The sequence below is a fragment of the Sander lucioperca genome, chromosome 14 (assembly GCF_008315115.2).
Source record: "Sander lucioperca isolate FBNREF2018 chromosome 14, SLUC_FBN_1.2, whole genome shotgun sequence".
NCBI classification, from domain to species: domain Eukaryota; kingdom Metazoa; phylum Chordata; class Actinopteri; order Perciformes; family Percidae; genus Sander; species Sander lucioperca.
The window spans coordinates 12941547-12966467 of NC_050186.1; the positions used below are offsets into that span (position 1 = coordinate 12941547).

The 24921-nt window shown below is 40.6% G+C and overlaps 1 protein-coding gene across 6 annotated transcripts; it reads left to right on the forward strand.

Moving 5' to 3' along the window:
* Positions 1-1297: 1297 nt before the first annotated feature.
* Positions 1298-24606, forward strand: rilpl1 (Rab interacting lysosomal protein-like 1). Of its 6 annotated transcripts, XM_031301269.2 has the most exons (10): positions 1298-1896; positions 7685-7832; positions 9004-9122; positions 9217-9462; positions 10053-10220; positions 12583-12633; positions 12732-12886; positions 15029-15133; positions 20513-20600; positions 22799-24606. In XM_031301269.2, exons 1-10 carry the CDS (start codon positions 1609-1611, stop codon positions 22802-22804), a joined length of 1374 nt encoding a protein of 457 aa, XP_031157129.1. In that variant the 5' UTR covers positions 1298-1608; the 3' UTR covers positions 22805-24606. The 6 variants fall into 6 exon arrangements, with proteins under 6 accessions (XP_031157129.1, XP_031157130.1, XP_031157128.1 ...); XM_031301270.2 differs by lacking the exon at positions 22799-24606 and having other exon boundaries at positions 20513-20606; XM_031301268.2 differs by lacking the exon at positions 20513-20600 and having other exon boundaries at positions 1300-1896.
* Positions 24607-24921: the final 315 nt, after the last annotated feature.

The following is a 24921-nucleotide window of genomic DNA, read 5'->3' on the forward strand; positions in this document are numbered from 1 at the left end:
TGCGGCCCTTTGCTGCGTGTCATCCCCCATTTCTCGCCCTCTTTCCTGTCTATCCACTGTCACTATAATAAAGGGAAAAGTCGCAAAAATTCATCTTAAAATAAATAAATAAAAGCACAAAACAAGTTGATTAGTATAAGTAAACTGATCTTCCGAGATAATCATTAATCTGTAGACGGTTAGGCCTACATGTTTGGAGATTAGTCCCATGTGTTATTACACTGTAGTATACACACATCTTAGGTCAGTGCATTAAAATAAACATGGCTTAATGCTCCCTCAAAGTTAATTTATTTCCAAATGTGCATTAACCCTTTAATCCTCCTTTTCATGTAAATGCTTTTCATTCACAATTCATTTTAAGTACCATAATTAAAAAGTGAAAATTACAAATAACGGCAATACAATAATAATTTGATATATAAATTAGGATAATTAGGATGTAAAAGAAAACACAATTATGTAAAGCAATTGTAGAAGTTTGGATGTTTTAAGAAACACAGCTAATGGATTAAATGTAACTTCCCAAATGGGGAAGTATTACTGTAGTGTACAAAAGTGCTTACAGTATATTGTACATTACATTACCTTTGACCATTGGACACACACAAATGTTGCATTCAAGGAAACTGTACGGATCAGACACTAAAAACAATGGACATTTATGGCAGTTTAATTATTAGTCCAGAGATCCAGAAACCAAGGAGTGCTCCTATGCTGGAAGAATACCAGTAGGAATATACACTATGGTAAGTGCACAATCTAAACTAGAGCAATCAAGGTTTTAAGACTAGATTGTGCCACAAGGTAACAACGATGGACCCACCTGGGGATCTTCCATTGAGGAGGCTGAGGTTAGTCTTATTTATTGTTTCTGGGAATTCAGATTTGCCGGGGGAGTTTATTTTATAAGACGATTCCAGTAATAACTACCCTGTCCCTATGCATATGTTATGTATCAATAATCTAAATATGTCAGAAACCAAGAAGCTTGAAAACGTGTTTTTTTATAAGCCCATTAAATTTTTAATGTAAAATCTTAATTTCAAAGGTATAAATGAATTGTACTGGAGTAAAAACTAAAATATTTGCATTGCCAGACCCATTTCCACAGCGCTGTCAGAAGTAAACCAACATAAAATGGAAATAATGCTGTGCTTAAGTAACTTACTTGCTTGAGTAAATATAGGCTCCTTTAGTTACTTTCCACCACTGGTGACAAATAAAATATTTGAATCAGAAGTTGTTACAACACATTCGTCAACACTGGTTTTATTTTGAAACGTATAGCCGGAAATGCGACATTTCAATATGGCGGAGTTGACAATGGTGGTCACTAGCTAACAGGGACAGCACAGGCAGGACAGCGATGGGCCACAGCCGATATTTATCCCCAATATATCAAACTAACGCCCGGACTCAGCCGCTAGTGATGGATACACGATAGTTACAGTGTTTTATGCTGTTTTACGGCGTGTTTGTTTATAGTTTCTGAAGGAGAAGCGACAGAGTTTAGCTAACTTGGCAGAATTGTTCTTCCAGCGGGAGGAAGTTTGCTGTGGCGGAGGAAACATAATAGGAAACCGGGGAGGGCCGAACTATCCCGACATGGAGGACTCCGACTCGGCCCTGGAGAAGAATGTCGCTGACCTCACGGTGATGGACGTCTATGACATCGCCGCGGTGGTGGGCCAGGAGTTTGAGCGCATTATAGACCAGTACGGCTGCGAGGCTCTGTCCCGACTGATGCCCAAAGTGGTTCGGGTGTTGGAGATCCTGGAGGTGATGGTGAGCCGCAACAGCATCAGCCCGGAGACCGAGGAGCTGCGCCTGGAGCTGGACAAGCTGCGACTGGAGCGGATGGACCGGCTGGAGAAGGAGAAGAAGCACAGAATGGTCTCACACTGCACACTGACAGCCCAGATCACTCAATACTACACTGATTAAAGCTGTACATTTAGATTAAATGTGTTGTTGACAAGTTGTTTTCCTATTAATACACACATCAAATGTAACAGGGCCACAAAGTTACTGTGATTTAACCAGAGGTGGTGGAAGTATTTAGATTCTTTACTCGACTAAAAGAGCCAGCACCACTGTAAACAAACTCAATTATAGTTAGTTAAGTTAAAGTACCAATATCACTGTAAATACTTTATAAACATTGACAAGTACTGTACTGAATTAAAATCTTCCTTTATAGATGAGTACCACTGTAAATATACTCCATTACAAGTTAAAGTCCTCCATGGAAAATGTTACTTAAGTTAAAGTACCAATACCACTGTAAATACTTTATAAACATTGACAATGTTACTGAGGTAGAAGTATCAGTACCACTGTAAATACACTCCATTACAAGTTAAAGTCCTCCATGGAAAATGTCAATCAAATAACAGTATGTAAGTAGGCCTATTATCTGGAAAATATACTCAAAGTATCAATAGTAAAAAATACTAATGTCAATGCAGAGAAATGTTTTTTTGTAAACCTAGTGACTAAAAAAAAAAAATGTAAATGTTCCCCATTGAAAACTTAAATAAAAGTATGCAAGTATTATCTGGAAATAGTGTTCAAAGTATCAAAAGCAAAATTACTAATGCAGGGAAAAGTCCCCTGTGAGTATGTCTAATGATATTTAAACAATAATGTACATTACTTAGAAAAAGGGTGTAGGAACAGAAAGGTTTTTTTTTAACTTCTTTTTGAACATGAAAATCCTTATCAGTTACTGGAAGTTTGCTGAGGATTTTGTTAGTGATGGTTTTCTTGCCTGCATGCTCTTATTTATCTATTTTAACAATGTTAAATAATGGTGTAATACCAGTAGTATAACCTTAGATTATTGTTACTCGTGCATTAATGTTTAGGTAGCGTTGTAGTCGGTTGAGATGGGAGCTCATCTTTAACTATTAACTACTGGTTGTTGTATTGATTAAAACGTGAGAAAATAGTGAGAAAAGTCTTCAAAGTTACCTGGACCTCAAAGTGACATCTTCAGATGTCTTGTTTTGGTCCCACCAGAAGTTTAAACCTCATTTGAGAAAAGAAACGGCAGAAAATTGGCACATTTGAGAAGCTGAAACCATGAAATGTTTGGCATTTCTGAGAAATGTCCTTAGTTACTTGTTGACGTAACTCCCCCAGTCAGATAGTTGCTGTTTGTTTAGTTTGCTACATGATGGCAGCGGATGGGGAAGTTGTCGCTGACTCAGCAGGACACTTCTTACGCTCCAGTTATATCGGTCCAATGTGTGATTGTTTCCAGTGAATCAGCAACATATCTTCCCCGGTAACTTGAATCAACAGTCTCTTTAATGGATTTGAAAACAACTCGTAGACCTTTGAAACGTAACAAGGAGCCCTGAAACCCTGGTTTAACCTTTCACAATGTCTTTTACTTTATAAACATCAAGTATTTTTATTTATTTAAAATGTTAACTAGCTGTTAGGGTTGCACGATATTGACAAAATGTGATATTGCGATATCGATTATTAATTTTTATATTTTTCAAACATATGTAAAATTACAAAAGTTACGAGAAAACGCATCAAAATAGATTCATAACAAATAAAACAAGTTTTCTTACAACACAAGGTTCATGTCAATTGACGGTCATATTGGACTGGTCCAACATGAATAAATAAATAAATAAGGACCATGTCTACAGAACAGGACATGTTCTACTGGTTGGACAGTATATAATATATAAATAAAGAGAACAGGACATGTTCTACTGGTTGGACAGTATATAATATATAAATAAAGAGAACAGGACATGTTCTACTGGTTGGACAGTATATAATATATAAATAAAGAGAACAGGACATGTTCTACTGGTTGGACAGTATATAATATATAAATAAAGAGAACAGGACATGTTTTACTGGTTGGACAGTATATAATATATAAATAAAGAGAACAGGACACAACTTCACTTCACTTACACTGTCCCTCTGTTGAAATATGCACACGCGTGGTACGCTCCGTAGGGTTTGTCACGTAGTGGCCCCGTGCGCTGACGTGTACTAACGTGCAGTTGCCACGGTAACTGGCCAATGAAACATGATCATTATAGTGTTTCAAGCTCTAAATCAAACACACTAAGCCACACAGCCGACGGACGGGACGCAGCGCTCCACAAAATAAACAAAATATTGCGTACTTATCGCGACACTTTCGATATATTGCGATAACGATATTGAGTCGATATATCTTGCACCCCTACTAGCTGTCAGACAGATGTAGTGAGTAGTAAAAAGAACCATATTTCAACTGCAAAGATTAATCGATTAGTTGTCGTTAAATTAATCACCAACTATTTTGATAAAAGATTCATCGGTTTTGAGCGATTATTTTATGAAAAAAAGTGAAGAATTCTCTGATTCCAGCTTGTTAAATGTGAATATTGTTCTAGTTTTTTCTCTCCTCTGTGACAGTAAACGGAATATCTTTGAAGTGTGTACAAAACAAGACATTTGAGGACGTCATCTTGGGCTTTTGGGAAACACTGATCCACATTTTTCACCATTTTCTGACATTTTATAAACCAAACAACTCATCCATTATTCAACAGATTAATTGACTATGAAAATAATCGTTAGTTGCATCACTAAACCATATTTCCCCCCTGAGACGTGGTGGAGTAGAAGTAAAAGGTAGCATGGAAATATGAATACTTGATTAAGTGGTACTGTAGTAGCTGATGAGATCACTTTAAACTCACTATCGAGTATCACAGACGCACTGTAGGAACATCGTGGTGGTTTTAAATCAGGATTACAGCTCAGAGTGCTATAAAAAAAAGTTGACATGCAAGTTTGTGGTGACAGTGAGTGAGCCGCGGCGAACACAGTCACCGGTTCACTGATTAACTGTGTCTCATGAGTGTGATAAAGTGGTAAAGTTTCTGGAGGTGACAGCTGATTCTGCCGTGACTGAGAGGTCAGAGTCAGCTCACGTGATTTTCACACGGAAAACATCACATCTACAGCAGAATTACATGCTGCTCATCTCTGAAACACAGTATTCTTGGTTGGGGGAAAGTAATGTGACTTGGAGTATCAGTTGTACCTAGGTTTGGGCATCGTTTGGATTCTTCCTTCTGATTCCGGTTTTTATCGATTCTCGATTCCGATTCTTTGAGAGGTGGAGTTGAAACGGGTCACGTGCTTATTTCACAAATAGGAGGAACGTTGGATTTTGATTCAATGGTGGGTTGCAGTTTCACCGGGCTTTTCCAACGTAAAATAAAGCCACACTAGAGCGCCGCTTACTGTGCTCCAAGGCTGCAGCACAACAAGCGCCTGGTCGCTATGGAAACCAAAACCTGCGCATTTTAAATTTGGAACCGATGATCAGATTTTAAACCAAATCCAAAAAAAGTTACATTTTTGAAACGATTCCAAGTAGGAATCGGTTCTCGATGCTGATGTTGTACCCCTGTGTACTTATTGATTCAATATTTATAGATTTCATTTGTCACATGCTCAAAAGCGTGCGTGCACACCAGCTAAAAAGGCTTTGTAGAGTAAACATAAGATATAGAAAAAGAAGACGATTCATAGATGAAAAATTAGAAATATACTAGAGCTGCAACTAATGATTATTTTTATTAGCAATTAATCTGCCGATTCTTTATTTATACTGTAGATCCTCACAGCCCAAGGTGACGTCTTCCAATATCATTTTTTTTGTTGTCAGACCATCAGTCCGAAACCCAAATATATTCAGTTTATTTTCATGTCTGACAAAGAAAAGCATCACGTGTTCATGTTTGGAAGCTGGAATCAAAGACTGTTTGGCAATTTTGCCTAAAAAATATCAAATTAGCTTCAGATTAATCTTCTGTCAATCGACTAATCGTTTCAGCTCTGAAATAGATGTAATAAAAGTATTAAAATACTTTAAGTATTTGCCCAGTTTGAGTTTGGGCTGTGCAATATTTATCCACTATATGAAGAAAATGTGAATTGTAAATATGTCACAGTCGTAACGCAAACTATACAATAACATTTTGTCGGGCGATGCAAAGCAGTTTGCAAGTTCTGAACTGTACGGAGAGCTGAAACTATTTATTTGATTTACAGAAAGTTAATTTCTAACTATGATTAACATTTATTAAGCAAAAACACCAAAAACGTTTTTTGGTTCCAGCTTCCCAAATGTGACATTTTGCAGCTTTTTTTGCATTTATTACTTGTTTCTTCATTTATTTATTTATTTATTTTGACAGGGACAATGCTCATTAACCAACAGCAAAGCAACTGTAAATGAGCCAGAGTTAGCTCAGCAGGCTATATTCTGTATAAACATATCATCATTTCATTGTAAATTGAATATTTTTGGGTTGTAGACAGATGGCCGGATTAAAAAAAGCAAAGAAATACCTCATATCTGAATACAGACGACCTATCAAACAATACAAAATTAAATCAATTAAAGGGGCGCTATGCAGTTTTGGCCATTTCTTCGCTGTTTGCTGGCAGGTTTCTCTATAGAGCTCCCCAACAGCTTCAGAATAGATATTTGGCAGCTCCTATGTTTACTCGTGTCTGACTCCTCACTCGGTCAGTCTGCCGTTTCCTCTTTCTCTGTTCCTCCGACAATGCTTTCCTAGCTTTCTGCTTCTTTTTTGCCGGCTCAGCCATGACGATAGTGTGAAAAACTCCATCGCTACCTTGTTCTTATAGCTAGCCGGTTCCTGAATGGGGGCGTATGTGTGCAGTGCCGTGACGAAATTCGTTACATGGCGAGACCTGATATCATGCGATAACTTCCTGACGCTGAGGCCGGCGGCTCACTGACCGAAAGTTGTAAGGGTGGTTTTTCCGCTCACAGGCGCTAAGGGGAAGAGAGATGACCATCATTCAACCTGAAAAAAGTCCTATAACCATTCCAATGACTCCGAAGCTCAGTTCAGTTAAGGTAGATTAAGCTAAAAAAAACTGCATAGTTCCCCTTTAAACAAACGGCAACAAAAAGAAGATTATGTTTATTTTTGCCATTTTCAGGACACACAAGCTAAAAAGGAGTAAACATATAGCTTTACGTTTATCCAGAGAGCTTAATGTAAAAAAGAACTCTTGCAACTTTAGCAGTTTTCAACATCCGACCAAAAATGTGTGGGCTTCATCTCTTTTCCCGCTCTCGACTGGTAAATTGTAAACATGGCGTATAATTAGAGCTCTGCATGGTGCTCTACAGGCATGTAATATCGAGACCGAATCCAAAGTACAAAGTATATCATTGCATAAAATGGAAATACCTAAAATTTGTACTTAAGTGGGGGCAGCAGTAGCTGACACCATGGGGACTCAGGGGGGAAAAAACAATAGATTTTACCCCAAGAGGGATTAGTGAAGACACAAAGAATGTCACACACAAACATCCCGAACGCAACAATGAGAATTCTTAAATAAGGTAATCTCGATATGGCCACGTGTAACAGATGTGGTCAATAATATATAACACCCTCCCTGCAGATATGCACAATGTTACATCCCAACTCCTCACGTACCAGCTGTCCACCACAGCCTGCAACCTCCCTGAGCTCTGTTCCCCCAGTAATTCTGTCAAGTGCCCTTGGGTTTTGTGAAAGGCGCTCTAGAAATACAAGTTGTTGTTATCATAGTAATGGTTAATATGTCATATTGCATATGTGTTTTGATTGTTTGAGTACAGGAGCTGGAGCTGGTGGAGGACGTATGGAGAGGAGAAGCTCAGGACCTGCTCACCCAGATCGCTCAACTGCAGGAGGAGAACAAATCCCTCCTCACCAACATGTCCAACAAAGACCCCATGAGTGAGGAGGACCTGCAGCGGCATGAGGGTGACCACACACACACACACACACACACACACACACACACACACAGAGAAAGCAGAATCCATTAACTTTAGAGCCTGAAAATCATCATCACAAATCAGTTGCTTTACACGTTTGTTAGAACAATATATTTTACATTAGGGCCACAGTGGAGACCTTCAAATTGGCGCTTTTTTGCCTTACAAATATTTAAAAATATAGACATGATGTTTCCTGTATGAGGATTTGCTGTTTATTTCTGTTTTATAACATTATAAACCGAAAGTCTTTGGGGTCTTTGGACTGTTGACATTTGAAGAAGTCCCTTACTGGGACAAAAGTATTCCGGTCATTCATTTAAATAAAAGTAGTAATACCACAGTGTAGAAATACTGTTACATGTAAAGATCATACATCTAATTTTCCTAAGGTAAATGTAAAAAAGTATTATTGTCAAAATGTCTGGCTGCAGCTCTTTACTGAGACCCTCGCTGAAACTGTCTCTCACACTCACTCACTCACTCACACACACACACACATACACACACACACACACACACAAAGGAGGCCTTCTTTTGTGTCTGACCGCGAGCCAGTCTTGTCTCTGCATCAGAGGCTCTTTTCGTGGTTTCACACAGAGGACACAGTCACCCTGACACACTGTGGACAGACCAGCCTCAGTGTCCAAGCACACCTGCTACACACACACACACACACACACACACGTGTGTGTCTCAGGGTTCCCGCTGCACAACTTAATGACTTTTCTCTCCCAATAAAAAAATATAAGTAATTCTAGAGCTGCAAAGATTAATTGATTAGTTTGTCAACTATGAAATTAATTGCCAACTATTTTGATAGTCGATCAATTACTTTGAGTCATTTGTTATGTTTCCAGCTTGTTAAATGTGAATATTTTCTAGTTTCTTCACTCCTCTGTGACAGTAAACTAAAAAACAAGACATTTGAGGACCTCATCTTGGGCTTTGGGGAACACTGATCCACATTTTTCACCATTTAATGACATTTTATAGACCAAACAACTCAGTCGATTAAATAATCAACAAATTAATCGACAATGAAAAAAAATCGATAGTTGCAGCAACTATTTGTGACATAAATCTGCTTTTGCCTGCTTGTTTTTGTTTGTATGTACAGTGCTCCTCGCTCACTGTCTGCTCTCTGTGGTCACCAGGTATGACGGAGAGAGAGAGGCAGGTGATGAAGAAGCTTAAAGAAGTGGTGGACAAGCAGAGAGACGAGATCCGGGCCAAGGATCGTGAGCTCACGCTGAAAAACGAGGACATAGAAGCAGTAAGGCGACAAACTCACCACTTCGACAAGCGCTGGCTCTCAATACTCTGGACATATTTTTATAATTTACCCACAACTCTCTGTGCTCCTGCAGCTCCAGCAGCAGCAGTCTCGCCTCATGAAAATCAACCACGACCTGCGCCACAAAATCTCCGTTGTGGAGGCTCAAGGGAAAGCTCTGATTGAACAGAAGGTGGAACTGGAGGCCGGGGCTCAGGCCCGGGGGCAGGAAGTCACTGCCCTTCGGCAGGAAGTTGCACGCCTAAGGGAACGACTTCAAGGAAACCTGCCTGCCCAGAACCCTGAGGAACCCCCACCTCAGCCCCCCTCACCTGCAGAGGTAACGCAGCACAAGAAACCAGTAAAAGAACTCCATCTGAGGCTGTAGTCAGAATTTAATATTGAAATGTGTTTTAAGCCCCAGACAAATGTGTTTGAATAGATTCTATCATTGTGTTTACTTGTAGACTTTAATGGCATCCTGTGGGTTAAAATCTGGTCTGTTGTCAATTGTCATCTTCTTTCTCTCTCAATCTTTCTTTACTGTATCTTATCTAAAAAAAACTGCCAAAAAAACTCCTAAAACAAAAGTTCCAGTCTTTATGCTAAGTTAAGCTAAGCTAACGGTCTGTGGTATCAATCCAACTCTCAACAAGAAAGCAAATAAGCATGTTTCCAAAATTGTTGAATTAATTCTTGAAGTTAGAAGTCCTTAAATTATAATATATATATAAAATATACATATACATAGTTGTTTCAAATGTTCTCATTTAAAAGAGGGCTGATGACTTTTATGTCTAATATGTTAACCAATAATTGTCCACTTAAGCTATTTATCTTTCCCCAAATTGCAGGTGCAAGTCTGACAAAAATATATAACAACTAGAATTGCTACATAAACAGATAACAAAGTGTCTTTTACTCCACCAGCGTGGTAAAGCTGCTACAGTGGTGGTGGGGGCTGAGAGCTGGTCAGACAGACCTGACCCCTCTGAGCTGATGTTGGGTGGGTTTGACCCCTCCCTGCCTGGTTCCCTCAGCCCAGAGGGACACGAGGATGGGAATGAGGAGGCTGAGGACGAGGCAGTATTGCTTTGGGTAATGCAGAAGTGCTAGTTAGCAAACCAGAGTGGTGTGATTGTCCCGGCTCTCTAACTCCAAACCTGCACTCCCACTCCCAGAGCAACAACAGTATCAGTAGAAAGAACCACTGACTGTATAAAACTAGAAAAAGAATACACAAAGCTAGTAGACTAACATTTGTATGACCCGTGAGAAGTGTTGAAACAGCTTGGCATGGTTGTTAAATAACTAACAGAGTGTGTCAGTAGGATTTGACGCCCTTCTGCCAACTGTGTGAGACTTTCTGGACGACTGCACCGATGACCTTTCTAAATATAGATCACCACGAAAGCTCGGCTTCTAATAGCACTTGAAGTTGTCCTTTTTAATGCACCATGATCCTGAAACACTGACTAGAAATGGTAGTTGAAAGTCCAACTGAAATGAAATAGTTTTTTTTCCCTGCTACATCATACATATCTGGGGTCTCATTTATAAAACTGTGCGTAGGATCCTTACTAAAAGGGTACATACGGCCAAAAGGTAAAAATGGCTACGGCAAAAAAAATTCAGATTTATAAAACCGTGCGTACGCACATCTGTAAGCAATGTTCCCTTTATAAATCACAGATTACCCACAAGTGTGCGTACGTGAATGCGTACGTGAATCAGCCTCTTATCCCGCCCTGTACACGCCCATGTTTAACCATAAATAGTCAATGCAAAGCACCTCATGAATGCTGATCAGCATGTTAATGACCTGGCAGTTGTTCTTTTGTTACGCCGAATCATGACGACTGGCGGGGAAAAAGCAAAAAACTTCTCAGACGCTCGGAAATTGCTGCAAATTGAATTATAATTCGGCCTGTTCTCCCATATCGTAGGAAAACCTGATCTATAGACTACCTATATTAATAATGCCGTCCAAAACGGCAGGCATTACGGCACTCGGGGACAGCTTCAATAGGCCTATACCAGACGTATATAATAAGATTTAACAGAACTATATATTATATCCAAACAAGCCTTAGTGAGAAAGTTCAAGATTGTATATAATATTTATAAAAAACACTTAGCTGTCTGCCATTTCCCTCTGGAAACAGCCGGTTTCCCACAGATTGGCGAGGACCAGTATTTGGACCGGGATTGCACGGTTCCGGCGCGTTGCCCTCTCTACTGGACCCATTTCAGTACATAGATCAAAGAGCTCAGCTTTAGGAATTTAAATCGGTATATTATCCATCGACATGGTCCCTGAAGTCTCTTTCTCTCCTGATTCTTCCATTGGCGTAGTCCTCCTGCAGGGCCAGCAGTGCCATCATGCAGCATTACGCACGGGGTCACTGCAGTATTTATATGTTTACATACAATTTGTGATAGTTAGCACCTTGCCAAAATCACAGCATCAACTAGTGGTATCCGTAATTTTCAATAATGTACCCCCCTTTGAAATATTTTTTTGCCAAGTACCCTCTGACGAGTGCAAAGCATTTTTGGTAGAAAAAAAGGCTATATAAAGAGGTACATTACAGCTCTGCACCATTAGTGTCTGATTTACTTAACAAGCTTGTAACTGAAACACACTTAAATGTTACTACAAATGTTTAGAATCCATAACTAAATTAATTTTAGGAATTATGCATGACAAAAGGAATCTCACGTACCCCCTGCAGTACTCCAAAGTACCCCTAGGGGTACACGGACCCCCATTTGAGAAACACTGGTCTAGATCAACGGAAGTACATTTCCAGGGTAACTGCCTGACATCCAGCACGTGGCTCATGGGCGGATGTCCCCTCACCTTCTGCTCTCTGTGTGTTGTTGTTCTCAAACTACTCTGTTGGCTTCGGGAAACAACAACAAACTTCGAGCTAGCAAGTTAATTAAGTTAAGAAAATTAGTTTTGTTGGGGAATGATTATAAAGATTTACAAACAATATGTTAAGGCATTTACTCTATTACTGAGAGGTTTTGGGACCGATTGGCAGGGATTGCTATAGACGAAATACACAGGGCGATACGCTGGTAAGGGTATATTACGTTTAACCATTATCCGCAGATTACATTTTTTTTAAATAAAACTCAGAATGATTAATATTCCGCAGATTTTCATTTTGGATCAAAAACTAAATGTGATTCCAGTTGGACTTATAATACATATTAATAAGAATAGTTGTCTGTTTTTGGGTTTTTTTTGCTCAGTGCATGAGTGACTTCTGTCAGCCGCATGTGTTGTTAAAAATCTTTCAGGTGATTTTTTTAACAGTGACAGTGAATGCCTCGGATGTGCTGAGTTAAAAAACAAACAGAGTTTTACCTTAAAGGGAGGAGGGAAGGGCAAACAAATGTATTGGAACAAGGCCCGATGTCTGACTTAGAGTTCAACGTTTGCCACCAGGAGGCGATGTGCGATGAGGACATGCCTGCTGTGTTCCAATATTTTACAAAGGTATCCTCACTTCCTTCCTGCCTACGTTCCTTCCTTCCTTCCTTCCGTCCTTTTCTCTGGTTTTGTTTCCCCTTGGTGATGCATTTGTCTGTCGGCAGGAGGCAATGTGCGAGGAGGAGACAGGAGGCTTGGACCCAAAGGACCCCAACCGACCCCGGTTCACCCTGCAGGAGCTGAGGGACGTCCTCCACGAGAGGAACGAGCTCAAGGCCAAAGTTTTCCTGCTGCAGGAGGAGCTGGCCTACTACAAAAGGTACTCACAGGGACATAGATGTCAATCTGAGGAGATAGTAGCTACATCCCATGTCCCTTATTTGATAGCTCCTCAACTCCTCGGTCCTCGACTGAACCAGAAGTAGTTCTGTCCCTCCTCGGTGAAGGCCGTCTCAAAGCTCTTATTTCTGCCCCGAAGACCGAGTAGCGATCATCGAGGAGGGATCATTGAGGAGCTATAGCCGAGGAAACACGAGAGCAGCCTTCCCGGAAGCCGTTCAGCTGAAGGAGTTGCTAACTCCGCCCATACAGCTGACAAATTCATGTGACGCTTCAGAGGAAAGGACGTCTCATCCCTCTAAAACACATTTGCTCGTTGCCTCTCCTCCCGTGATTTCCTCGCGTCTCTCCCGTGCCTCCTCAGTGGGAGGGACTAAGACTAGAGATGAGCTCTGATACTGCCTAAAATGCTGGAAGTATTGGAGTTAATGCACCGATCCGATTCCACGTAATAAAGCCCTAAAGAAAATCTACGTTAAAGTAGCTTATTTACGTTCTTTTTTCCGTTATAACTGACTGTCAAACTGGAGAATAAAAGAAAGTTCTGGGGCGTTCATTGTTTGTGTTTGTTCATGTTTCACAAAGAGTTTAACCAGAGCCAGACCAGCAACAACGATAGAAATCATATCACATCCATACAGGGATAGTAGTATACAGTTGTTAAAACATGATAAAATATATGACCAGTGTTTCATCTATGTAGGCGGTCCGCCACGGTAAAATTTCCAGCGCCACGGTATCAGAAATAGAGCAGACGCACAACAGGGTTTCCGCTATGTACGCCGCGCACCACCGCTCCTTCAGCTGTTTATCAAAAGTCATAAAGTCGTAGCGCCGTCTGCTCTACTGAACTCAAGCGAACTGTCATCCGCTCTCTCCCCCCCTAGGGTGAGCAGAGCAACTGGAACAGTGACAGGACGTCATCACTCGCGAAGTTATGGCAACCAAATAAACAACAGGGCAAGTACTACTTCACTCAATAAGTGATAAACAGCGACGAAAGCCGCTACATGAAATCCGCTCTCACGCCTGTGAAATATGACAGCTACAGTTTATTGGAAAATAGCATTGTGGACACTGAAGTTGATTAATTTACAGTTCATCAGACCCCAGATGAGACAAGAAGCTAACGTTAGCCACGCTGCCTTAGACTCGCCGCTGCAGGAGACTGTGTGTATTCCTCCGACACGCTGTAGTAGTGGGGGTGCACACCGCTCAAAACCAACATGAAAAATGTAGCTAGCGTTTAGTTTTGTTGTTAAACTGTGTGTAAAATGAGCAGTGACGTTAAACCACCCTACGGTACCGTCTATTTTCTGGATGGTTTCAAGGTAACGGTCGGTAGCTAACATTAGCAGATAAGCCCGTAAATTCTAGAGGAAACACTGATATGACCCACTGGTATCGGATCGGTACTCGGTATTGGCCAATACGCAAGTTCAGGTATCAGAATCAGTATCGGGAAGCAAAAAATGGTATCAGACCATCTCTAACTAAGATGTGAGGAAGGGAGGCAATTTAAGGGCCATGGGATGCACCTAAAGCAGGGGTGGCGAACCTGCGGCTCTTTGCCTGCTCCTTTGAGGCTCTTACTGTGTGGCTGGGGGCTGTGTTATTGGTGGATTTATTTATTTATTTTTTTACTTTTTGAAACATTTCAGATAAGTACAAAAAAAAATGGAATGTACTTGCCAATACATTTGCCAATTATTTTAAAATAAAAAATAATGCAGCAGAGTTTTGAGGACAAATTCTGCAACCCGAGGGAAAAAAAGCTGCCACAGATCACCTTCCTCATTAACCCTTTCACTGCTGAATCAGATTGTTTGAAAGCCCCTCTAGTAACAAATGAGTGAAAGAGTCGCTTCGAGTGGCACAACCGAGTTCTAGCAAGACCTGAAAAGGATTTTCAATAAGAAAAAAAAACTATGAAAACTGCTATGTATTATGACTGTCATCAGATCTGGAAGTCACTGTTGCTGTTGTAGTGTGGACGTGCATGTGTTGTGTGGCTTTTTGCTATGGTGCGGGTTTTTTTGTGGCTCTTTATGCTGAACTGGTTGGCCACCCCTGACCTAAAGTCTAATAATAGCATACTTACGGCCATGTTGTTGTTTTGCAGTGATGAGACAGAAGATGAGATTGTTACTCCTTCCCCGTCTCCTTCACCTGAACTGAGGACTCGCTCCCGTTCTTCTGCACAGCCAGAGTCAGGAATCAAACGCCTGTAAGTTTTCCTCGTATGACATAAAACATTTGCCTAATCTCACAGACTTTTTGCATGCGCCTAGTAAAAGCTTATTCAAATTATCCCTTCATGCTCAAACATTTAAATAACAAGAAATATGCAAATCAAGGTTGTTCTTTATTAGAGAGGTAGCGTCTATTCACTAGCAGAACCAGACTTTTGGGATTATTACAGGCCGATAACATTAGCTTTGTGATAATATTTTAAAGGAACACGCCGACTTATTGGGACTTTAGCTTATTCACCGTATCCCCCAGAGTTAGATAAGTCCATACATACCCTTCTCATCTCTGTGCGTCGTCGTAACTCTGTCTGACGCACCCACCGTTAGCCTAGCTTAGCACAGATCCTGGAGGTAACCGGCTCCATCTAGCCTACTGCTCCCAATAAGTGACAAAATAACGCCAACATGTTCCTATTTACATGTTGTGATTTGTAGAGTCACAGCGTGTACAAATAACAAGGTCACATGAGACACAGCCATCTTCTAACCGTATACATACTGGGAACTATATTCTCAGAAGGTGAAGCACGGCTACTTCTGCTACTTGGGCGGAGTGATTAGTGCCTGAAAAGCACCGTTGTTACTCAGAAGTAAGCAGAAGTTGCAGTCCATCAGGATCTGTGCTAAGCTAGGCTAGCGGTGGGTGCGTCAGACAGAGTTACGACACGCACAGAGATGAGAAGGGTATGTTTGGACTTATCTAACTCTGGGGGATACGGTGTATAAGCTAAAGTCCCAATAAGTCGGCGTGTTCCTTTAACATCCTCGATTTTTAAGAGAATTTGCTGCGGTTGATTTTAAACGAGGTGACTTCATAATGAGTCATTAATTAGAAATAAAGTGAAAGCAGCTTTACACAATGTCATCACCCATAAAGTAAACACAGTAGCCGAAAATTGAAAATATAACCACAGGAGAAGTTGTTTCAGCTGTATTAAAAAAAATATTTTTTTTACCAAAATGACTTTCAGAGATTATAACTGGAAACGGCTCATACTGTACATACGCCCCGCTTCCTGCGTTTGTTTGGCCTGTAAAAACAAACAGCAGCTAACTAAAATGTCTTCAAACACTGCATGTTTTAGCATGCTGTTCTGGTTCACGTCATAGATCAGAGGAGTCCATTTAAAATCTGACTAAACATTATGTCTGCTTTTTAAAATGGCTAAAACAACATTTGAATTTTGTGTAAGTAGAAGCAGTTTTAAAAGCCTTTAGCTTAATAATCAGAGAAAATACCAATGCTGATGTCCGAACGTAGTATCAAATTATTTGCATAAATAGGTTATATACATACATGGCTTTACACTAATAAATTGTAAGACCACTTACTGAACAGTTGATGGATTTATTATTAGTAGTTTAAGTTTTCAAATCATGTTAAAATCATAAAATTATCGGGCGCCTGGATAGCTCAGTTGGTAGAGCGGGCGCCCATATATAGAGGTTTACTCCTCGACGCAGCGGGCCCAGGTTCGACTCCGTCCTGCGGCCCTTTGCTGCATGTCATTCCCCCCCTCTCTCTCCCCTTTCATTTCTTCAGCTGTCCTGTCAATAAAGGCCTAAAAATGCCCAAAAAATAATCTTAAAAAAAAAAAATGATATGGTTTGGTTCGGTGGCTTTTTACACCACAAATAGACCGCACAAGAGTCTGCATGTCAGCGCACCGAGACCAACCTTTTCAAGCGGTGTCGGTTCGGCCGTTTGGTCCACACCAGGGTTCAATGACAGCGTTCACACCAGCCGAAATGAACCGCACTAACCGGGCAAACAACCCGGAGTTTGTTTCAAATGAACCAAACCGTTTAGGTGTGAAAGCACCAACAGGATCAGCATGTGTGACAAAATAATCACATTAACAGACGGTTCCTTTTTTAATAACTCTTTAGAACAGTGGTTCCCAACCTGGGGTCCGGGGACCCCTAAGGGGGGCGGCAAAGATCACAGGGGGGGGGTGCAAGTCTTTATCTAGTTTGAGGTTGAGGTAAAAAAAAAAAATATTTGCACATGTTAAACAAATTATGATAATACACTAGAATATATAATGTATACAAAAGTCTGTATATATTTTTGTTCTCGCTTATTCTTGTAGGCAGGCTACTTAGTAGGCCAAACCTCCGGGACCTCTTAACATGGGACCCTGCTGTCATCAGGTCAGCTGCTAGCTGCTATCATCCCGCCACGGCATCACTATTTTATGAATGAAACATGGCGGAGAAACGTAAAAGTGCTGATAACTCCTCTGTATCAAAAAAGAAAGTAAGGGAAAGTTACCTCAACTTCGGTTTCGGAGGGGGGGCTCAGCTTTTCTTAGACATAAGTAGGGGGGGGCGCCAAGGAAAAAAGGTTGGGAACCACTGCTTTAGAAGGTTGTGCTTCACAAACCGTCTTTGTGTGCCGAGCCTTTTCTTGTCTGTCAGCTCTATCAAGGTTCTTTATTTGTCATGTGCACAATAACAGAAGTAATCGTTGGCAATAGAAATCTCTATGCCTCAGGCACCTCTAACGATGTTCATTTATTAACTAAAAGCACACAAGTAAAAGCAAAATCTGAATCTAAGACATAATAAAAAAAAAAAAAAAATGAACTATTGCAAGTTAAGATGTAGTGCTAAATTATAAACGATAAAATGTGAATGAAGTAATACAATTGAATAATAACGGTTAGGGTTAGTCCCTGTCCTACTCATGCTGGAGGCGTTAAGTTTAGCTGAACTCTTAATGTAAACAAAGATATCACGGGCGCCGTAAACACAGATGCTTACCTAAATCATGAACCAAAACGCCTCAATTCACAATTCGTATGCCGTTTTTGCGTGTTATCAAGAAGCATAATCGTTTTTTAGCGTGTTTATCAACGCCGTTTGGCCTCCATTGACCTACATTACATGTGAATTATCGCCGTAGCGAGTAGTATGAAAGGAGGGAGGTTGGTTGGTTGGGGTGGCGGATGGGTAAAACACAGGACTTTCACCCAGGAGAGCGGGGATCGTGTGTGGCGTTTATCAACCATTTTTTTTTTTGTTCTTTTAATAAAGCCTTCCCCAATGTTCTTTTCCTAAACCCAACCTTTCTTTTTACACGCGTGTGACGTTCTCGCGATAACGAGATATGTTTACATCCGCTGTATACAGCGTAGACATACACGTGGATAGCTGAAAATGCGTACAGATAACACGCCATTTGGCTTTAGGAAAGTGGCGTGTATGTTTACGCATAGTCATGATGCCATGTTGTCAGCACTGGTCTCGCATTGCCAGACCTTCTTCCGCAGCGCTGCAAAGGAGGGTCTGGCTAGTCCACACAGCATTCTGGGATGGGATAAAAACATGCTCTGGTTTATTGGCATTTCTTTAAACCAATCACAATCGTCTTGGGCGGCGGTAAGCACCGCACGGAGCAACGGAGCCTCTGCAAAATAGCCTCGTGAAGGAACTTGTTTTGAAGGAACGTGTTGGTTCAAAAGTAGTTTTAGTCGTGCAACAGAAAACTCAGATTGGACAGATAGTCTAGCTAGCTGTCTGGATTTACCCTGCAGAGATCTGAGGAGCAGTTAACCATAGTCCTCAGAAATCCACCGGAGGTTAGAATTCCAGCACAAAGGAAGAGGAAGGTAACAGACTTCGGCCGAACAGACATACATCTGGCGGAATTTCCGGCAGCAACCCCGGAAGTTGAACGTCGTGGACATAGGCTACCTCAGCACAGACAGAAAACAATGTCGGCCTGACCATTCGGCGGGAGAGCTTATTCTTACGTGTGTGGGTGTGAATGTGAGTATGTGTCACGTGATAACCTCCTCCATGACCTTGGCAGGATGTCAGCGCTTGAGGCAGCAGCACTGTCTTATCGTACAGCTGTTTCGTCTCCCGTCATCTACGGAGACACAGAGTTGCACTTGTACTCTGCCTGAGACAGGTTGTGAGGTCATGTTGGACACTCACCTGAATAAGACCTGGGCTACCACTGTCTCAACGCGCATAGCATGAGTTCATAAGATGGAAATTCCACTACAGATGTGCAAACTTTAGGCTTTAGGAAAAGTGTATAAAGATAAAGTGACACATATCAGACACGCTCACCACTCTGTGTGTGTGGTTAATAATTAAAATGCTTTGTCATGGGTCAAGTATAGCACATGATTCTAAGAAGAAAATCACAATTATTTTGGTCAATATTGAAATCACGATAATTTAACACGATTATTCATTGTCTTTTGGAAAGATGTTGCAATTATTGAACTTAAACACTGAAAAAGTAAAACAAATCAACAGTAAACACTTTGAACTGTGAATTTTCCCTTAAAGACCTCATATTATGCTCATTTTCAGGTTCATAATTGTGTTTAGAGGTTATATCAGAATAGGTTTACATGGTTTACATAAGTGCGCCCACTCTACCAACTGAGCTAACTGGCCACAACAACACCATATTTTTGTTGTGCACACTGCTGCAGCTCCTCTTTTTACCCTGTGTGTTGGGCTCTCTGTTTTAGCTACAGAGTGAGACCTCTCACTGCTGTAACATCTTTGTTGGGAGTCGCACATGCTCAGTAGCTAGGTAAGGACTACTAGCCAGTCAGAAGCAGAGTATGAGGGCGTGCCCTGACAGTAGCTAGGTAAGGACTACTAGCCAGTCAGAAGCAGAGTATGAGGGCGTGCCCTGACAGTACCTAGGTAAGGACTACTAGCCAGTCAGAAGCAGAGTATGAGGGCGTGCCATGCTAGCAGCTAGGTGAGCATTATAACATGTGTTCCAAAGTGACCACGTTTGTCTCTGAAGTAAAGGCTGGACTACAACAGAGCTGTTTGGAGCAGTTTGTGAACAGTGTTTTCTGTTGGAGATGGTAAGTCCCTTTGGGGTGGACTTTGGACTTTTTCACTTTGTAAACCTATAAAAAAAGATATATAACACAATAAAGGGAAGGGAAAAAGCCAAAAAGCATAATATGAGCACTTTAATACTTTTCCCCTTTGAACATTCTTTTTTCATTCAGAACAAAAGACAAAATAAGAGTTTACGTGCAAAACGTAATGTGCAAAATAATGTTTTTTCTCGATTATTCTGTTTTTGTGATCGTTAGTAGCTGAAATCGTAATCGCGATTAAACTTTCGATTAATTGCACAGCCCGAACTTACACCAACTCACCATGATGCAAAACAGCAAAAAAAAAGGGAATGCACTAAAGCATGACTTCTTTCGGTTCAATAGGAACTTTAAATGAGGTTTGGAACCAAGGTTGATGTGGTCCCTGTCTCCCCCCCCCCTCCCCCCTCTCCCCTGTTCGTCTCCCCTCCGCCCTCTTCCTATATATCTCTTCCTGTTTGTGTGTCTTTACCTTTTGTGTAACAGGATCTTCACAGCCATTATGCCGATGGTGGCGGCTGGTTTGATCCCAGATGACCCCACTTTACAGCCAATCAGACGTCTCATATCACTTGTATGACTCTATATTTGGTTGACTTCAGAGTCTGTCACTCTCTCAGCTAACACCCTCCCTCCCCTTGCATGTGCCAGCTCCCCCCCCCCCCACCTTTTTAGTATTCTGATTGGCTGATTGTGGGGTTGTCTTGTTGTCATTGTCCAATGGGATGATTGTGGAAAATAAAAATCAGCCAGTCAGAATTTACATGTCACCTGTTGTCGTCACATCTTGCCTTTTCCCCTCACTGACCACAGTAATAACATGTCTGCACCTCTAAACTCATATAAATAATCCTGTTTTAATTTCCAAACGAAAGCGCTTTTAGCTCTTTTGCATTACTTGATGATTAAAACAACTTATAACAGACCGTTAACTCATCATGTTTTATTCTACTTTGCTGCACTGATCAGTTAATTTCAGTCAGAATCTTTAAAATGTTTTTCTATTCAACATTGATTTTTTTTTTGCTAACAAGCACTTAGGGATCTGAGGGATACAAGCCCGGTCTCAGTGAAATTATTCAGTGTAAAATAAAATAGTAATCAAAGAAAACTCACAGCACTAGTGGATGATTAGTGTAAAAGCCGAGCTCAACAACTATTTTCTGACAAATAGGATCAACAGTCCAGGATCAAAGACTTTTAGCGTTACAAATTACATTACAATTAAATCACACAAAGATGCAGATGGATACTTATAGAGCTGCAAAGATTAAAGCCCATGTTGCAGGGTTAATTTTCCAACGAATTTGCGCAATTTGCTTGTTGGTAATAAACATTTAAACTGTTATCCATTGTATTTGATGTTGTTGGGTATCACAAAACGGAATATTATACGAAAAAGTAGGTACTATTTTACAACGGTTTGCAATGATTCTCCTTTCCCCCACAATGCATTGCATTACGTCACGTTGGGGAGACGACAGACGAAAGCCCGTCTCGGTCTCTGCCACTGGTCTAGCCAAATATGGCTTTTGGTCTCAACCGAGTCCAGGTGTCTTTATTATGTTTATAATAATATTGGAGGGAAAGTGAAACACAGCTTGGACGGGGATGATGTTCGGCTTTTCACAAGTTTAGACAGCTAGCTTTCTAACGATTAGCTGTCAACTATTTAATCCATTATCAAAATAGTTGGCCAATAATTTATCGGTTTGAGTCATTTTTTATTGAAAAGAAAAAGTCAAACTTCTCTGATTCCAGCTCCTTAAATGTGAATATTTTCTAGTTTCTTCTCTCCTCTGTGACAGTAAACTGAATATCTTTTGAGTTGTGGACAAAACAAGACATTTGAGGACGTCTTCTTGGGCTTTTTGGGAAACACTGATCTACATTTCTCACCATTTTCTGACATTTTATAGACCAAACAACTAATCCATTAATCCAGAAAATAATCGACAATTAAATGAATCCTTAGTTGCAGCCCTAATATTTACTCACAGATTATCATTCTGGCTGTAGTTACTGTCTCTGAGGTAGGCTCTACATTAATCTCCACAGGTTATTATCCGTTTTCATCACCATCACATACTCCACTGAGGGATACAAGCCCGGTCTGACTTGTTCCCCCAGTGACAAGCTTTAAAGCTGCAACGTTACCGTAGATACTCTAACCTAGAAACCTATTAAAGGTGCAGTAGGTAAGACTTAGAAAACTAACTTTCTGTCATATTTGCTGAAACTGACCCTATGTTCCAGTAGAACTACATGAAGACGGTCATTTAAAAATAAATCCAGCTCCTCTGGCTCCACCTACAGCCTGTAGTGAGATTTGCAAAAATCCACCGCTCCCTGTTCAGATGCACCAATCAGGGCCAGGGGGGGTGTCTAACTGCGTGTCAATCACTGCTCATGCACACGCATTCATTCTCCCTTGTGGGGGGAGGGGCTTAGGAGACCGTTTTGGGTTTTAGCAGAAAGGGGGGGAGGGACTGAGAAATTGGCGATGTTCAAATTCTTTGGCTAAATCCCGGATCTTCACAATCCTACCTACAGCACCTTTAAATATGAAATATAAAATTACTGACAATTAAAACTTATAATTCAAATGTGTGTATTTAATGTAACATACAAGAGGCATATCTTACACTAACACTGCTTTACAAATGTCTGATATGCACGGCACACATTACATACATGTTACTAAAGCACACTTTGATGTCACTGGACATCACATTAAAGCCTCTGTCTCCTCTCCATCCTCTCGTCTTTTAGGTTTAGTTTCTTCTCTCGTGACAAGCAGCGTAACTTGCACCGGAGTGAGCAGTTTGACGCCGGCTCGTGGATGGGGAAGGAGGACGTGTACACAGAACAAGCCCAGGAGGCGTTACAGCACTTGTAGAGTCACCGGACTGGAAAAAAACTCCGAAACTCTTAACACTCCATGTCCATCACTCGAGTTCCCGGATCCTGAAGTGTTTTCGATTGCACACCAAAACCCCTACCAGTGACTCACACTGCGCCTGAAAATATCTTGGGCTTGAGGTGAGACAGACAAGAGAGATTCACCTAGAATGAGGCTCCCGCTTGGATAGAAGTTTATTTAATCACCTGAAAATACTTTATAATATACAAACTGTGTATCTCAATGAGCGATGGCATATACTAAGACTTTAAAAAATTTTAGAAAATATGTTGGTGCCTGAAGGGTTTGACAGAATCACACACGATTGACGTGATCTGTAGAGAGGTTAAACTCAAGTTGTAGGATTGAAAGTAGAAAGTTGTTTAATGATATGGTGAGTGGGTGAAAATGACGACACAGACGAAATCTCTGGGCGTAAAAGTGTGCTGCAAAGTTCCATCTAAAAATCACACGACTCCAGATGTTGCAGCGTTTGCTATTCCGTGAAAACTTAGGGTTTTACCATATATATTATATATAGAATAAAGAAAACACACAATTACTGCAGTTTTCTCAAAAACGAAAGCGATGTGTCCCATTTAATTTATTTGAAGTCTTTTCCTTGTTCATATGAGCAGCTCGTAGGTCCATCACCAGCACTGTCAGCAAAATTCAAACTATGCAGCTCTCCAAAAGAGTTTGGGGCTTTGTGTACAAAATGTTGCATAGAATCACAATTTTAAAACGTGTACATAAAAATGTTACAAATGCTTTTATTCACATTTTGAGGTAATAGTAACTCAACATTTGACTTAATTTAATTTTGAGTTACCCAACAAGTCACACTCCATCTAGTTAGTTTGTGTTATTGTGTGACTTTTGGGTTTTAAAGGGTTACTTCGGAATCACCAAAGTCACACAATAAGACAAACTAACTAACCGATCGCGGCAGCGGCAACTCTTATATTCTGTTAGGAAAAATTAGTGTTTTTGTCAAAGGAGTCTGGTGGCTTTGACGAGAGCCTAGCGGCATTAGTTCCCCGTCGTTCGGGCTGTCTGACAGCAAGGTAAAGCTCTGAAAATATTCCAAAAATAGCGTACACCTAAAGTGATGATGAAAAAGGATTGTACGTGTTGACTTCTGCGTTTTATGCATCATTCATACAAGGCCTCAAATATAAACAGTGTCAAACAATGTAAAATCATGAAGTTACATAGAAAGCAATATTTAATTATTCCTCAGATTGTGTTCAGGAGTCGGCTGAGAAGTTAGAAATGACAGAAAGTTGATAAAGCTGAACTGTGGTTTCCATTTTTATTGTTAAAAATGCTAACCTCTGGTTGCTGCTTCTGCTTTATGACCGCTTACCTTCACACCTAACACTGAGAGATGTCTTCCACCCTAAATGAATGTAAAATGACAGGAACACTATAATGGGTATCAAAGCAGCTTCCCCTGTTTTACATTGTTCACAGCGTGATAATGATGAGACAGTATCATATTCTAGATTATATCTAAAAGTCAAAGGGATCTGCACTATTTAGACATGAATACATTAAAAGGGAAATCTGGTCAACGTGTTCAAACACTCCGGTTCTGCAGCTCATTATTTAAGTCAGTGTTGATCACCTTCTCCTGTGTGTTTCCCTGATTAAAGTGGATATTTCAAAGATTTAATGAATGGATCAGTGCTTTATTAAATGAGCTGACTTTTATTCAAACATGTCTCCTCAATAATTAAAAATCGGCTTTGCATATAGTAGTACAATGTCTTCCTCTGATGTAGACGTAGCCTACACTGTAAGTCAGTAGCCGGCTATACAGTGGAGTTGCATATCAAGTGGTTTGGGGTCCTTCTGTAAGTCATTTTGGTTTACAATTTGGTTTTGAAAAATTCTACAAGCAGCGATACCACAGGCCAAGCAACCGGCCGTTCCAAACAGGCAAATTTCAATTTTTTTAATTATGAAATTTTGCCTTTATTAGATAGGA